This window comes from Haliotis rubra, unplaced genomic scaffold (genome assembly GCF_003918875.1).
Source record: "Haliotis rubra isolate DU_JTF1 unplaced genomic scaffold, ASM391887v1 Scf291, whole genome shotgun sequence".
In the NCBI taxonomy this organism is placed as follows: Eukaryota; Metazoa; Mollusca; class Gastropoda; order Lepetellida; family Haliotidae; genus Haliotis; species Haliotis rubra.
The window spans coordinates 887,535-905,797 of record NW_025766959.1 but is presented as its reverse complement, the minus strand read 5'-3'; the positions used below and the strand labels follow the sequence as shown (position 1 = coordinate 905,797).

General features: G+C 38.4%; 1 protein-coding gene across 1 annotated transcript; it reads right to left on the bottom strand.

Moving 5' to 3' along the window:
- Positions 1–1,209: 1,209 nt before the first annotated feature.
- Positions 1,210–8,638, bottom strand: LOC124281982 (universal stress protein YxiE-like). Its single transcript, XM_046717993.1, has 4 exons — positions 8,480–8,638; positions 4,685–4,765; positions 4,039–4,142; positions 1,210–3,374 (listed from the first exon to the last, which is right to left on the bottom strand). The coding sequence occupies exons 1-4, from the start codon at positions 8,538–8,540 to the stop codon at positions 3,174–3,176; spliced, it is 447 nt and encodes a 148-aa protein (XP_046573949.1). The 5' UTR covers positions 8,541–8,638; the 3' UTR covers positions 1,210–3,173.
- Between the last annotated feature and the right edge of the window lie 9,625 nt (positions 8,639–18,263).

The window sequence follows — 18,263 nt, the reverse complement described above, 5'->3', positions numbered from 1 at the left end:
GACCTTGGGGTTTTCTACTGATCACTACAGGAAGCAGCTCAAACACTCCTGACCTCAAGGTTTTCTACTGTTCATTACAGGAAGCAGCTCAAACACTTCTGACCTTGAGGTTTTCTACTGTTCATTACAGGAAGCAGCTCAAACACTCCTGACATCGAAGTTTTCTACTGTTCATTACAGGAAGCAGCTCAAACACTCCTGACCTCAAAGTTTTCTACTGTTCATTACAGGAAGCAGCTCAAACACTCCTGACCTCATGGTTTTCTACTGTTCATTACAAGAAGCAGCTCAAACACTTCTGACCTTGGGGTTTTCTACTGTTCACTACAGGAAGCAGCTCAAACACTCCTGACCTCAAAGTTTTCTACTGTTCATTACAGGAAGCAGCTCAAACACTTCTGACCTCGAGGTTTTCTACTGTTCATTACAGGAAGCAGCTCAAACACTTCTGACCTTTGGGTTTACTACTGTTCACTACAGGAAGCAGCTCAAACACTGATGACCTCAAGGTTTTCTCCTACTGAATGCAAGCAGCAGCTGAAACTCTCTGACCTCAAGGTCTTCTGCTTCTCATAACAGGAAGCAGTTCAAACACCCCTGACCCCAAGGTCTTCTCCTACCCATTACAGGAAGCAGCTCAAACACTCCTGACCTCAAGGTTTTCTCCCACTGAATGCAAGCAGCAGCTGAAACTCTCTGACCTCAAGGTTTTCTGCTTCTCATTACAGGAAGCAGTTCAAACACCCCTGACCCCAAGGTCTTCTCCTACCCATTACAGGAAGCAGCTCAAACTCTCCTGACCTCAAGGTTTTCTCCTACTGAATGCAAGCAGCAGCTGAAACTCTCTGACCTCAAGGTCTTCTGCTTCTCATAACAGGAAGCAGTTCAAAAACCCCTGACCCCAAGGTCTTCTCCTACCCATTACAGGAAGCAGCTCAAACACTCCTGACCTCAAGGTTTTCTCCTACTGAATGCAAGCAGCAGCTGAAACTCTCTGACCTCAAGGTTTTCTGCTTCTCATAACAGGAAGCAGTTCAAACACTCCTGGTCTCAGGGTTTGCTACTGCTTTTTACTGGGAGCAGCTCTAACATTCCTGACCTCATGGGTTTCTCCTGAAAGCACAATGCTCCCTTCCTTTGTCAGTGACACTCGGACCTACTGACGTAACTGAGGACAACCTCTGCATCAAGTCACAACCAACACACACAAAAGGGGTGAAAATTTATTAAATGCTACATGAATACAGGTGTGATAATCATTTATAAGAATTTGTACATGGTGTGAGCAGATAAGCATAACAAGCATCATTGGGGAGAGATGATATAATACAATCCATTAAATCAATAGCTTTGATTAAATACAACTGTTATGACAGGAAATCACGAAGCTTGCTTAAGACACTAGTGGTAGGTTACAATATTTCATGCTATATTTATTCTGATATTCATATAGTGCTGTATGTTTATGTTTACCACTGGATTTTGTCTTCTCAATACGGTCATGCTGGTTTAACAAGATTGGGGTTGAGGTGAGTCTTGCAGTTTGCATAGGGTTGACAATCCTGTCCCTTATAGCAATGATATGAATGGTTTGCTGTAATTGTACCTTTGATTGTAAAATACAGTTTTGATGTTCAGTACAGACACCCATGTGTAACATCATGACAAGGAATGTTAAGTCACACAAAATGTAACCCAAATTAACATGTGACCTCCTGCTAATACAATAGTATTGTTATCACAAAACATTTAAGAACATATCTGTAATTAACCTTGAAACTAAAGTGTAGACAACTGAATGAAAATATCTTTTGCAATGGACTCTATTAATAAACATGGAATATTCAGAAAAAAAACACATTTTGTGATGAATTAGCTAGAAATAAAGATATTATGCTGCAATTTCAAAATAACAAACGGAATGTTAGAAGCTTTGTGATAAATAAGAATTCTCTAATCAGTACTTGAAGCACAAGGTTGGTATTCATGGTAATGCAAAAAGTGAATGTTTCATGTCATTATTTGTAAATTTCACATTTTCATTATGTCTCCTCTCTGTAGAACTCTGAAAGTGGTGTAAATAATTGTATAAATTGCATACATACAAACAAAAATACTCTCCTCAAGCTGTAAATGCATGAACTGCTGAACATGAGAATTAGGGCAAAAATACCATACAAACTTAACAAGTAGTTCCAGTTGCCACGGTAACAATGTTTGAAAAACTTCCAGTGCAGTACTAGAAAAGATGAAAACAACATTCTCTGCTGGTACACTGATAGTGCTTCCAGAATCAGATCAAGTACTTCTGGTCTTGAATAGTTTCCTCAAATAATTCCATGAGTAGATCAGGAGTTTTAAGACAATCTTTTTCATGTTACCATGGCAACTGGTAAACAAACAAGAATCTTGAATACTGCTCCAGTACTTGCCATGTAGCATTACTGATATATCCGATTACAATGAAAGAAATCTGGGTCGTGCTGACCCAAGTCACACATCTCTGAGCATTCTCCTCTAACAACAAATGTAGCTGTAACAAAGTAGGTAATTCAAATTAAAAACAAAAGTCTGCATTGGCTAAAGCAAGATTAAAAAGGAAAACTTGAAATATGGCAGGGATTCATTCCCAATAACAGCTTTCAGTCCAGTTTGAAGTTCAGTCACAATGGATCATATGTACAGTAAACAAATACGCTGGTACATCAAAAACCCAGTTACATTTGTGTTTATAAAGTATAGACGGTAACGTCTCTGATTCTCCAGCCGTGGTATGTCCTGTCTCATGTACATGGACAGACACTGACACTGGTCCATTAGTAACAATTCATCCAAACTCAAGTTATATTACATAAATCGCTAGTCCGTGTGAACAATGGTAGAGGTGGATGTCACCAACAGAAGACATGACACACATTATCCATGATCCAAATGAAGCAACACAGAATCAAGAGTTTCATAATTCTTAACCTGTAACCCCTTACAATAAAAGCCTCTCCACAAATCTCTGATATCATAATTCAGTTTTCCCTCTAAAAATCTGCTTTAAATGCAATTTTCACCTTTGCTTATAATTCAATTTCCCCTCTAAAAATCTGCTAAAAATCTTTTAAGTCTCAAGAAAATCTCCAAATAGAGATATTCTCATTGATGTTCCACATTCAACCTATTGCTCAGGCTTTCTTAGGTATAATGGTGACAGGAATAGACGAGTGGTTTAGGACATACTGGCTCACACTACCCAAGACAGCTCTCTGAAATGCTCCCAGACCTCTTGTTCCCATGACGATATGGGAAATCCCCTCTTCCTTGCATGTCTTGACTATCACCTCTCCAGGCTTGCCGCCAGTTGGTCTCACTGCCTTGCCACTTATCTGAAATTAAATAAATTAAAATTGATAACATTGTGTGTACAGCAAAGAGCCAGCCTCTCTCAAATTAATACAAGAATTGTCACTAAGGTGACATAATCCCCCGCCGCAAATTATGAAATCAAACTTAAAAACTAAAGAAAGTGAAGGTCGTAATTTAAGATGAAGTTAAATGTAAACAAAAACATGACCAGTCAACCTCTCTTGATATCTTGCTCTGTAGTTGTTCAAACCCACAAATATTTTCAAGACTGACTTTGACCTTGACATGAGTGTCTTAGTGTATGAAATATGCAAATATAGTAATAACTGCTTATTGAAAAACATTCAAGGGAAATCTTGAAAGTCTATAGAAAATCCAGTGAACTGTTCTTGAGATATCTCGCTGACAATCTTAACATGCAGCTTAACATTCTGAAATCTTCAAAGTGTCGCTATGACCCTGAAAATTAAGTGAAGGTGACCAAAATCCACCGGGCCCTGTGCCTTCCCTAGATAAAGCTTGGTGTTAGATTAGCCTAGATTACAACAGATATGAGCATCAGTAGTATGAATTGTATTGTGACACATAGTACCACAATGTTTGGTGATTTCTTACACATTTGTGATTGTGTGAAAAATGATTGTTGCTCAATCCGATCAGTTTGATGAGCGAGTTATAACTTACTGATTTCTGTCTCAACGCATTTGTGTAAGTGGCTGTCAAAGATCCAATCTCTTGATCTCGCTTTTTCATTTCTTCACACAACTTCTCAACATCTGATGAACCGACTAAAACACAATGAATAACACAACACTTTACATTCTGAATTACAAATGATGCAACGTTGATTTTGATTGTCAAAAACTTGATTGTCTCAGTACTAATACAAACCACCACCCCAATCATTTTGAATATACTTAAAAGTACAAAAAATTACACCTCTTCATCCAAATAAATAATTCATTTAAAACATTAATTAAATTATCATTGAATGATTGGATCCACATCAAACTTACAACTGAAATATAACTATGATCCGTATCTTATGAAAACTTAGCTCATGTTGTTTCTGACTTGGGAGTGCTTTCACTTTTTACGCTTATTTGTTACGAAGTTGGTGAGTAGATGCAAAACTTGTGACATTAGTGTGAATGGAAATCATAAACTGTATCAAGTTAAAGCTTGATAATGATGTAGGAATCTACGTCAAAACATCGCTCTAAGCAACAAACAGGATGTAACCCATAAAGTTGCATGCTTCGTTATTAACAATTACCTACAAATTTCTAGAATGGAGGTTAAATAATTAGTCTGGCTATTGTGTACCTACCTGCAGGAATGCTGATGTGATATTCAGCAACATGGATCACCACAACGGTGTCTCCAGGCTTGTACAGGCTTTCTAAAGCATCTGAAACACACAGGTCACACCCAATGTTTGAAATAAAACAAATTACCAAGCTTCCATTAGGACCACCAAACTTTACAAGATTCAGGTCCTTTATAAACTCTTCAAGCCCTCATTTAAAAACTTCAGATTTTTATGACAAATACACACTTCTTTGAAACTATGGGTCCAACACGAAATCTACTTGCCATGGACCTACTGGCTTGGCGCTTATTTTGAACAGTGGTCATACCTCCACAAGGACCTGCTTGGGCAACAATACTATCATTTTAGTCTATTATTAGCAGTCAACCATCATGCTTAACCTCTATTTTTGAGAAAATTGCTATCTGGTGAGGGCCTGGCCATCAATACAGATCAAAGATATTGATGATCGTTAACTAAATATCCATCGACAATAAATATCGAGAAAGTAACTGTCAGCAAAAATTAAAAATAATCATATTATAACATCATGTTGCTGTGACACAGTTATCCATTGTTTACTAACAAAAGCAACATTCTGAACAGATTTATAGCAGTTCATGAATAAAAATGTAACTTTGTGTATATACAGGCTTTATTTCTCACAACAGTATACATAAGATATTGTTTATGACAGTTTTCATGCGGTAATTATTAATAATAAAATAATTTGTCACTGCGCCCATTTTCCTGATTATTGATTCTTTTTGCCAGCCCTAATCTGCTATATAATGCAAATAAAAACAAATGTAGATAATACATTGATTTATGTAAATGTAACTTTGTGATAAAACATGACTAGAAATGATTATTTACAATTTAAATTTCATATCCTGTTTCACTACACCATGTACAAACAGGCCTATTTTGGTAGTTAGACATGTAATTGTCCTATTATTTCTTAAGCTGAAACATTTATTTGTATAATTGTGTACACATTATATATAACACTTTGAAGTTTGACATTATGTATGTTAAATAACTACATACATTATAGATAATAACACTGATTACTTACAACAAAATCAGTAAAATACATACATCCTTTCTGTATCATGTTGCATTACGATGTGTATGAGTGAGTGAGTTTAGTTTTACGCCGCACTCAGCATTATTTCAGCTATACAGCGGCGGTCTGTTGTTACGAGTGGAGAGATCACACAACAATTTAAGATAGTTTTAATACTGGCAGTCTATACATATATACAAATGTTCAAAACAAGTATCATGGTATATGTTAAAAGTCTTACTTTGGTTATCACATGGATATACAATTGTTCCTGCTCCATCACATTCCTCAGAATAATAACACATATAATCCTTCACATGAAATCACTCTATGCCGACATGGCATATTCAAGTAGACAGTTTAAACTTGCCGACATGGCCAAACCGTTCAGTTCACTCCCGACCTGGGCACTGATCACTTTGTGTGTTACCTTGCTTGAACAAGTCAAAAACCCAAGCTACAATTATATAACATCGTTGTTTCATTACCCCAGCTTACTTATAGACAATGGAGAGTGGTCACTGGTAAGCATAGCTTCTCAATTAAGGTGAACAGGTATTTTAGGGAATGTAAATATATTTTAGAATGACTTCAGGTTTATAAATATACATACAGAATTATGTATAGATATATGACATTCTCATAACACTGTAAATAATCGGGTCTGGACCACACAATCCAGTGATCAACAACATGAGCATCAAACTACACAATTGGGATACAATGACATGTGTCAACCAAGTCAGCAAGCCTGACGACCTGATCCCGTTAGACGCCTCTTATGACAAGCATGGGTTACTGAAGATTCTAAATCGGATCTTCACGGGTCGATATGTATGAAGTCTGTCATGTTCTATTTCTGATTTCATCATAACAACCTGTCATGACAAAACAGTCTGAATCGATTACTGTTTAGGTTGAAAATAAAGTCCCAGTTCGGATTATTCCACATATTCTCACATACAGTTCATGACGCAATGGCTATCATGATGTACATGCACAAAAACAGATTTAATACCATCTAAATGAAACACAAAGGGAACTTCCATATATGTAGACCCACAAATGAGGCTGTACATGTATATATTCTTCTTGACAGAAATAACACAAAAGGACACACCCCTTCAACTTCCACTGCACCCTAGGATGCCTTTCATAATATACAATAAACAAACATATCCCAAATATTAAAACTATATTGTTATATGTGATTCAATATTATTACAGTATAGAGTTTTGCTGGTACATTCAGCACTCATCCTTATATTTTCCTAGACGAATTATACATCACTGTAGGGCTACACATCCACTCAGCTTGCCTTCAGTGTTGACATTGGTGAAGGTCACTTTGGTGAGCGAGTGTATCAAATGAATTATGGATATGACAAGCAACACATTAACTATATGCTTGTGTTCTGTCACAGCAGATCATTCCCGGGCACTTCACTGCGAACATTCACCCCAGAGTGTCAACAGCACAGAATGTTAAGTGGGAGTATTAATAGTTGTGTGAGAGACAAGTCTGCACTTCAGGTCTTACTGCATTTCTGTCACAAAGCTGCTCAGTAAAACTGCCTGCAAGGGTATCTTGTGGCATACAATTACCGCAGTTAAGCACTTCTTGCACCTACAATTTCTATAATTATGGCAGAGAGGTTCTATTATGTATTTTTGTTTATTTTAGTCAACTGGTTGAGAAAATATGAACAATAAAGAAGAATGTTGATGAAAACCTTTATCTTAATATGCAAATAATTTTTGAGTTAAATTTTTTATCAGTTTTTTTATACCAGATTTGAACAATTGAATAATTTAAAATTATTTTTGAGGCAATTAGCAGAGTAGTGGTTACTGATTTTCTGGAAGTGGGAGGTAGAAGGCACCTGGCAATACATGGACCGACTGAATGCCATGTACTGTAGTAGGCTTGCTAAATACAATGTTTATTTCTGAAACAGGACATTGGATTTACCATTCCAAACACACTTGTGTGACAACCACTATAGTACCCACACCTCTTTGTGGACATGCAATCAAATAAGTCCCCGATTCTGACCACCCGGTCCACCTAGTTGCCTTTGACGACCAGCCTAGTTTGCTGAAACTTTTCCGAGCTACTGTAGGAATTCTCACGGACCACCTACTCTACCTAAGATACGTAGCGTTCACTGACATGTTCATGTCAGTGAACGCTATGGATCTTAGCTACACCTACTCCAACTCAGGCAACTATGTACGAATTTCAGATCTATTTTTAACTATGGCGATCTGCAGTTAACAAACAATATTAGTAGTAACAGAGACCATATACTATACCGATATATAGGTATATGGTCTCTCGTAGTAACAAATTAAATTTCTTTCTCATCAGCATATCAGAACGAAGCAACAAAATAGCAAACAGTCTACATCAGTTTAGTAAGGCAAAGATGCCCGTGAGCATTAGAGACCATTAGACTAGGTAGATTGTGCAGTACGGGCATGACAGAACCGCAAGCAATAATTCAATGTGACCTCGTTCTCCAGCTATTGAATAAACAGGCATGACTACTCTGAAGAAATCAGTCAAACACACTTGACGATATTACATTGGTAAGGTTGTTTAAAACTCCATATTTTTCTATACATGCATTCGCAAACGACGGGTACTGTACGTGTATGTTGAGGAGGTCGTGGATCCTTCGATCGGCGGACCAAGAAGCCATGGTAACACCTTTCTCCGCAATCGCGAGAAATATACTTACATTCAAAAGCCGCATTGGAGATGTCGCTACCATCGACGGCAACACCTAAAACTTTAGCCATTTTCAGAGGTGGGAAAGGAGGAAAGCAACTCTCAAAATGATCACCAAGCTCGTCTGACGCTATGCGCTATGGCCAACCCAGTAAATCGACCTTTCTATGTAAATCAGGTGGGTCAAGGTCGTTTGGGTGGGTTTTCTTTCTGCAATCTCGTTTTATCACAGTCTAAAGCTGCGAATTGGCCTTTATCAAAACTTACTTGTGGATCAGTAGGACAGACTGAGATTCCTGTACCTCGGACAGGAAATGATACGATCCTATGTCAAAATGATAGAAATTAATGCCAAAATGCGAAACCGTCACTATGCGAATGCAGGCTGTTATTTTGTCAGAGAAAGATGGGGGACAGTTTGTTCAGTTTACATTTAATTACTTTTATTAGTGTTTTGCAAATACCAATACCAGTAGAGAGAGAGAGAGAGAGAGAGAGAGAGAGAGAGAGAGAGAGAGAGAGAGAGAGAGAGAGAGAGAGAGAGAGAGAGAGAGAGAGAGAGAGAGAGAGAGAGAGAGAGAGGCAGTAGTAGTAGGGTTACTCGCAGACGAAATACTCACTCCAGACTCTTCTCCCGTCAGTCTCTTAATTTAGTTCTTCATCAGGTATCCCCCAAACATTGTGTCGACCAACACATATTACCCAATATTACCCAACAATTTCTTATTATTATCATCATCATCTGAAGGTTAAAATATATATTCAAGATAACTTAATATTTGAAAATTTCATTATCACTATGCAAGAAAAATGGTAGCAGGAAATATTGAACTTTATAACCTGGAATCCTCCATTACCAACTGAACAGGGAGACGACAGAAGACAGCACTTGCAAGTTGTAAAGCAGCATGGCCTGAGTTTTATTGTTTGTGAATTTCACCATTTTGAAATGTGATCACTTTCTAACAGAATGACAACTTTTATTTAATTCATCTCGTATATTAAGATCTACTTCTCTGAGTGGCATTTTAGAAGTTGGGAAGTACAATATAGAACAAACTTTATGGATAACAACTTCTTTTTATTCGTGAGTGCGACGTTTCGATACAGATTCTTGTACCGTTGTCAAGCTGACAACGGTACAAGAATCTGTATCGAAACGTCGCACTCACGAATAAAAAGAAGTTGTTATCCATAAAGTTTGTTCTATATTAAGATCTAGCCTGATATAAAACTAAGGGTTAGTCGTCAATGCAACTATGAACTTCCCAAATTCTGTTATCTGTTTAAACAAAACGTTCTCACGATAATGCTATTTGAGATTGTGTCATGCATATACGGGGCGGTGGGGTAGTCTAGTGGTTAAAGCGTTCTCTCGTCACGCGGAAGACCCGGGTTCGATTCTACACATAGGTACAATGTGTGAAGCCCGTTTCTGGTAACCCCCGCCTTGATATTGCTCAAAGCGGCGTGAAACTAAACTCACTCACTCACCCACCCATTCATGCATATGCATGGCGTGATTTATACGTGCTGATATTGATACATGGTTTATACGATGCAAGATGTTTTATACACTTATATATTTCTCCTGTAGACTTCTAACGCTACAGACAAAAGCCAAAGCCAATGAAGTTCAGTTCAGTTCAATTATACAGACAGACACCAAACACGACCGCGGAAGGTTTTACCTTCAAGGTCATGCACTCGTGTCTGTGAATATATTTATTGTGTTAGGCGCTGCTGTTGGTGTTACCATAAACGTTGTGTCTGTTTACCCTCCCTTCTCTAGACGATCATTCCGCCAAGCTATGTATGGACAGTAATTCAGATAGAGTTTAACCTAATGACTTCCCACGTTACATGCACTAAACCTACAAGCAGATTGTACCACCAATACGATTTGTGATGTCTGCCTGCAGCCAGATACATGGCTAGCCTTGCTCCAAGGCTGTACTGAGTGTTAAGCCCATTCATGTATAGTAATTATATGCAAGTCTAGATAAGCGGACAGTATACAGGACCCCAGTCTCTTATTTATATAGATATGTTTTTAATCTAGAAATGATCATTTCAACCATTAATCATTACCTAAGAGACTTGTGCAGTTCTAGTACATAGCGTACAATAACATATCCGAATTCAATATCACCATGGTTACTAAAAACATGACATCACGTGACAATCCATTTACAGGGATCAATCTTTCTGTCACAACGACAGCTGCAACGATAGTACATGTATATGTCACTGCAGTATAGAGTTGAATTGAGTGAATTAATGTTGTTTTACCGGCTATATGGCAGCGGCCTGTGTATAATAAAATGTGGACTAGACATTCCAGTGATTGATATCAGGAGCATCGACCTACGAAGCTCGATCCCACAAGTCGCCTTCTATAAGATAAGCATAGTCGCCACTTATGACAGGCATGCATGGGTTGCTTTCTTTCTAAAACAATGGATCCTTTAGTGTAATGGGCAGATGAGCCTTTTGTGACCTGACAGGGTTTGCCAAGAAAACGATGAAAAGCTTACACAAAGTCCTCATTATTATAAATAGTGATTTACTGTATACAAGCGCTCACACACGCATCTTGTGGTGGCGATAAGCGATAGGCACGGCATTGGTCGCCTTGAACATGGAGTTGAACCCAGGCCTTCGGCGTAACGAGCGAACACTTTAACCACTAAGCTACCCCGGCTCCCCTGTCAGACAATGACAGGCACAATTCGGTAAAGTCTCACCCTGCACTTGCACCCCAAAGCAGAGTTGCGTCCCTTAGATGTTCCAGAAACCTATGGTCATGGGTTCGAATCCCGCCTCACTCTGATCATGTTCCTAGGTTTTGTCCGCACCTGTTGTATAGGGGCTGGAATAGGCCCAAATCTGCCATTTGTTTCTGACGTCATCACCACCTGTGTGACCTCATTAGGCATAGTCTAAAAACATGACCTCACCATCACCTTGGAGAACACAGTCCCAAATCCGCCATGTTGGTGACAGACTTCAAACACCTGGCTGACACCGTGACCGTGGGTAAGCGGATGGAGGCAATGACCTTGTACTGAGCTGACCTTGGGATAAACAACTTTCCCAGAGGTATTTTTAGACTCGAGTGGCAATATAAGGCCCCCGAACAGTCCCCATGTCATTCAGACTTCAGTCGCCAGAGAGACCGCACGCATGCTCTTGACTCTACTGGTTCTGGTAGCCGTTTACCTTGAAGATAGAAAATGGAAACCATTCACCGGGATATCCTGAGGAAGAATCGCTCCGACCTCGTGTTAGCTATACAGCGTGTAGAAGAGGTGGTCGACAAACTGGTACAGTTTGAAGTCCTTACCATCTTCATGAAGCCAGAGATTATCGAAAAACCACAAACCTCCTTTGACCGGGTCAGAGCATTAATAGATACTCTTCCCCGGCGAGGACCCCAAGCTTACACCCTCTTCTGCAAAGCACTGGAGGAATGCAGAGAGATACAAGCCATGACATTGCTGGGACTAGAGACAGACAAGACAGAGTATCGTCATGGTGATGATGATCTAGGTGGGTACCTATGTATGGACAGTATCCCTCTCAAACCTCAAACACGGTTCCAAGAACGGCTGAATTCCTTTCAGTCTCGGCCTGTGCAGATGAAACAGAGTCCTAGTCAAATGGCCCGGGCAGGATTTGTGTACTTAAACAGAGGAGACGCTTGCAAGTGTGTTCAATGTGGTGTTGTTCTCAAGAACTGGGACGTAGAGGATGATCCTAGGGTTGAACATGAAAAATGGTCTCCAAACTGTCCGTATTTGGCCCTGGTAGGAGTACCTCAGAAAGAGGTGGTCCGCTGGGGTAGTCATGTAGATTTAGATGTGTAAGAGTGTGATGTTCATTGTACAATACTGTGTGTATTTGTGACTATTTGAGAATAAATCAATATTGGTTGTCATTGGTTGATGTGGTGTATAAAAGTTCTAACAAAAGGTAGATGAAGGGAGAGCAGAGTGGCACAGTGGGAGCGCACTGGGCTCATAACCCAGAGGACCGTGGATCGAAACCACGCTCTGATAACAACATGTTTTTAGGAATTAGAATTAGGGCTAGCAGACATCTATATAGAGGACAGAAACGGTGATTTAGCTTCATTTAGCCGTGGACCAGTGATAGTGACACTTCATCTGAAACCTCTGTGTGAGAGTCAGTATTCAACTGGAACAAGAAAATGAACAGGAGATACTGGACACCCTATCTGGACGACCCTAAGAAATGGACCAAATATTACTATTTGCAGGCTAAAGGCTATCCCAATCCCTTTACTTACGTTTATGATTATGTGATCTAATATGATAAACAAGGCGTCAAGATGGACCTACCCCCTTCTACAGACACGGTTGCTCTCACGTCTCCCACCCAACAAGTCGTTCAACAGGCTAAAGCCAAGTTGAAGAGAGAAAGGGAAAGTGTCGTCAATAGGGAAAACACAATGGAAGCAGTGTCAACAAAGCAAATGAAAACAGATTTTTAAATGGAGACAAAAGGCTAAATGTGTCATTTGTAGTAGGACTGTCGACGTGTGAACATCATTATGCATCCCTGTTCCGTATGCTCCAAACAATATGTTTGGGCTCATGACTTGTCCCGTCATATTTGAACAAAACATTCAGGAGAAGATATCAAGCAGCAGCAGCAGCAACAACAACAACAAAAGCAGCAGCAGCAGCAGCAACAAAAGCAAAAGCAAAAGCAGCAGCAGCAGCAACCAGTACAACCACATTCATCAGAAAGTACTACTCAGCCTTGGGAAGAATTTAGACTAATACACCCATTCACCATGATTGTCTCAGGGCCCACCTCCTGTGGGAAAACCTACTTAGTTAAACAGATTCCAGAAAGGATGAACATTAAACCTTATCCTGAACGTATTATTTGGCTCTACAAACGATGGCAGCCCTTGTATAACACCATTCAAACCCATGTTTATCCCTATGTGGAATTTCATCAAGGCATTCCTTCTGACCTGGAAAAGGATGCATTTCTGGATCCCCATGTGGTGAATGTGGTTATCCTCGACGACTTAATGTCTACTGCCAGCAAAGATTCATGCATTACAGATCTTTTTACCGAAGGAAGTCATCATCGTAACCTCTCAGTGATAGCCTTGAACCAGAATTTGTATTTCAGTAAGGATTACACACAACGAAGAGACTGCCATTATCTGCTCCTGTTCAACAACCCTATCGATCAACAACCCATTATGACTTTGGCAAGGCAAATGTATCCAGGTAACACAGACCATTTCATGGAGCCGTTTCAAAGGGCTATCCAGAAACCATATGGCTACTTGTTGGTTGATCTAAAACCCCAACACCTCCCCATTTACGACTTTGCCCCAATGCATTCAGTTTAAAAGGAGACATCCAAGCTAGGACCATTCAGTGTGAGTTAGACATTCAGCGTGACCAGACGTGTGAAGAAAACTTCCCAACCATGCCATCTTGTGATGACTGTGGACTCATGTTTCAAGACGTGCAGGATTTGCAAAAAGAAACTGGTTTCTCGAAAAGTCCTCCGTGGGTCATATTAACATAGGTTGTTTACACTCGCGAGAAATCTCCAGGATAACTGTCAACAGAAACTTCCCTCCCCCTGCCACAACAGTGAACCCGTATAATTTCTTTTACACATATGTGTGCACATGACTGTTGTTAGGCCAGTGATTTAGAGCTGAGGTGGTGTCACGTTAACTGGATAATTGGGTAATTGATACTGTGGTAACAAGCCCTCGCTTTGACATTTGAGATAACAGATTTTCTCTACACGTGACAGGAAAGGTTAGAGAGTGTGGAAAATATAAACATTTTGTAAAAAGACACATGTAGCGAGTGACAACCTCAACTCATTCTCAGAGGGTTTTTTATAGTTAAAATTGAAACCGGATGAAACTAGTTTGTGGTCAGTGGTCAAGTGAGTTCCATAGTTGCTCTACGCTGATTGGTCCAAAATAATGGCGTGATGTCATGGTTTGATGCTATGATGTCACGCTGGATGTGTTTCCAAAGGGGTCTGTGGTCATTGACCTCAGTCAGCCTGAGTCACACCGGAGTGAGTTCGATAGTTGCTCTACGCTGATTGGTCCAAAATAATGGCGTGATGGTATGGTGTGATGCTATGATGTCACGCCGGTTCCCACAGGGTCCGCGGTCATTAAACTCCAAGTCAGCGTGAGTCACACCGGATCCGTTTCCCACGGGGGCCGCGGTCATTAACTTCCCAGTCAGCGTGAGTCACACCAGATGCGTTTCCCACGGGGTGTCAGCCAGGTGTTTGAACTCGGTCGCCAACATGGCGGATTTGGGACTGTGTTCTCCAAGGTCATTGTGAGGTCATGCCTATAGACTATGCCTAATGAGGTCACACAGGTGGTGATGACGTCAGAAACAAAATGGCGGATATGGGCCTATTCCAGCCCCTATACATGACGCACCATACTGTGGACATTGGTAAAGGTTAATACATCCTGCATCAAGCTCACGCCCCTTGATATACAACTGATGCAACTTAAATACTGTAACGTACATACTGTAACGTAAATACACTTAATACTGTAACGTAAATACTGTAACTTAAATACTGTAACTTAAATACTGTAACATAAATACTGTAAAACTGTAACGTAAATACTGTAACTTAAATACTGTAACATAAATACTGTGACGTAAATACTGTACCGTAAATCCCGTAACTTAAATACTGTAACGTAAATACTGTAACGTAAATACTGTAACGTAAATACTGTAACGTAAATACTGTAAATACTGTAACGTAAATACTGTGGCGTAAATATTGTAACGTAAATACTGTAAATACTGTCACTTAAATACTGTCACTTAAATACTGTAACGTAAATACTGTAACGTAAATGCTGTAACGTAAAAACTGTAACGTAAATAATGTGATGTAAATACTGTAACGTAAATACTGTAACGTAAATACTGTAACTAAAATAGTGTAACGTAAATACTGTAACGTAAATACTGTAACTTAAATACTGTAAAGTAAATACTGTAACATAAATCCCGTAACTTAAATACTGTAACGTAAATATTGTAACGTAAATACTGTAAATACTGTACCGTAAATCCTGTAACATAAATCCTGTAAAAATACTGTAACGTAAATACTGTAACGTAAATACTGTAACGTAAATACTGTAACGTAAATACTGTAACTAAAATAGTGTAACGTAAATACTGTAACGTAAATACTGTAACTTAAATACTGTAAAGTAAATACTGTAACATAAATCCCGTAACTTAAATACTGTAACGTAAATATTGTAACGTAAATACTGTAAATACTGTACCGTAAATCCCGTAACTTAAATACTGTAACGTAAATACTGTAACTTAAATACTGTAACGTAAATACTGTAAATACTGTAACGTAAATACTGTAGCGTAAATATTGTAACGTAAATACTGTCACTTAAATACTGTAGCTTAAATACTGTAACGTAAATGCTGTAACGTAAATACTGTAACGTAAATACTGTAACGTAAATGCTGTAACGTAAATACTGTAAATACTGTAACGTAAATAATGTAATGTAAATACTGTAACGTAAATACTGTAAATACTGTAACTTAAATACTGTAACGTAAATACTGTAACTTAAATCCTGTAACTTAAATACTGTAACGTAAATACTGTAACGTAAATACTGTAACGTAAATACTGTAACGTAAATACTGTAACGTAAATACTGTAACGTAAATACTGTAACATAAATCCCGTAACTTAAATACTGTAACGTAAATATTGTAACGTAAATACTGTAAATACTCTAACTTAAATACTGTAACGTAAATACTGTAAATACTGTAACTTAAATACTGTAACGTAAATACTGTAACGTAAAAACTGTAACGTAAATACTGTAACGTAAATACTGTAACGTAAATACTGTAACGTAAATATTGTAACGTAAATACTGTAAGGTAAATACTGTAAGGTAAATACACTAACTTAAATACTGTAACGTAAATACTGTAACGTAAATACTGTAAGGTAAATACTGTAACTTAAATACTGTAACTTAAATACTGTAACATAAATACTGTACCATAAATACTGTGACGTTAATACTGTACCGTGAATACTGTAACTTAAATACTGTAACGTAAATACTCTAACGTAAATACTGTAGCGTAAATACTCTAACTTAAAGACTGTAACGTAAATACTGTTACGTAAAAACTGTAACGTAAATACTGTTCCGTAAATACTGTAACGTAAATACTGTAACGTAAATATTGTAACGTAAATACTGTAAGGTAAATACTGTAACTTAAATACTGTAACGTAAATACTGTAACGTAAATACTCTAACTTAAAGACTATAACGTAAATACTGTAACTTAAATACTGTAACGTAAATACTTTACCGTAAATACTGTTACGTAAATACTGTAACTGAAATACTGTAACTTAAATACTGTAAGGTAAATACTGTAACTTAAATACTGTATCATAAATACTGTACCATAAATACTGTAACGTTAATACTGTACCGTAAATACTGTAACGTAAATAATGTAACGTAAATACTGTAACTTAAATACGGTGGTACAAAACAACTTATACATTTTGCCCCAGTGATTTTAAGTACTGAACAGCTATTTCCCAGTGGGTGAATCAGTACGCCGCTTTTAGCAATATTCAGGCAATGTTAGGGTGGGAGACATAAGAAATGGGCATCACACATCGTACCCATATAGGGTATCGAACCCAGATCTTCGGGTGACAAGCGGACTCTATAACCACTTGGGTACCCTACCGTCCCTGTGTTTCTCATAACCAATGAAGGGCGTATGCGGATTAGTGATATCTGAATAATATAGCCACTTTGTTAAAGGAAATAGATCCGCTTGTATATACAAGCACATGAATTCGTAGCTGTGTCAAAACAGCTTGGAAAAACATCACGTATTCTACGAAACATAATCCAAATTTATATTCATTGGATAGCAACGAACTTTTGCGATGAAACCACATGAATTCATGTATAGGTGTATATAACGGCAGGAAATCCGTTCTGGCAACAACATGGCATTATATCCAGAGTGGCATCACTCCGGTAAACACATATTCGGATCGGATATTCATAATAAACATAGGTTATGAAAATATATATTTGTTTAAAGCAGAAGAGGCAGCTAAATGATAGGTTAAAGGTGCGCCAAGTGCTAGGCAAGGACTATTAGGTAAGGCGACCTTTCCAAGTTTACTTCCCGCTGTCCCCCGCCGTGATATTGCTGGAATATTGCTAAACGCGGCGTAAAATTTAAGTCACTCACTCCAGATTTACTGCCAGAAGGGTATGACAGCAAATAGACATGTTTACGTTGGCGGCCTTTCGAAAATATGTATTTTATTGCCTCGGATATCTCTTTTCAATGTGTGCTTTGGTTGTTGTTAATAAAGTGTTGTTTTTTATAACTGAAACGTATACATTACAAAATTACATTGAAAAGGCAAGATCCGAACTGTCAACAGTTTTACAGCAGTGACAAAACTGTCCAAATTCACTGAAGCAAAGGGACATTTTTGAAAATACCTGAAAATAAAACTGAAAATTAAAATGCAGCTGGGCAGTGGAGATTGTCCTCTACACTGCATGTGTGTCCTATTACCTGAATAAATAACCAACAAACAACGACATGACATGGAGTACTGTTACTGCAGTGTCATAAATTAACTTTTTGTTGTTGAATAAACGAAGTTTACAAACCAATACCAACTAC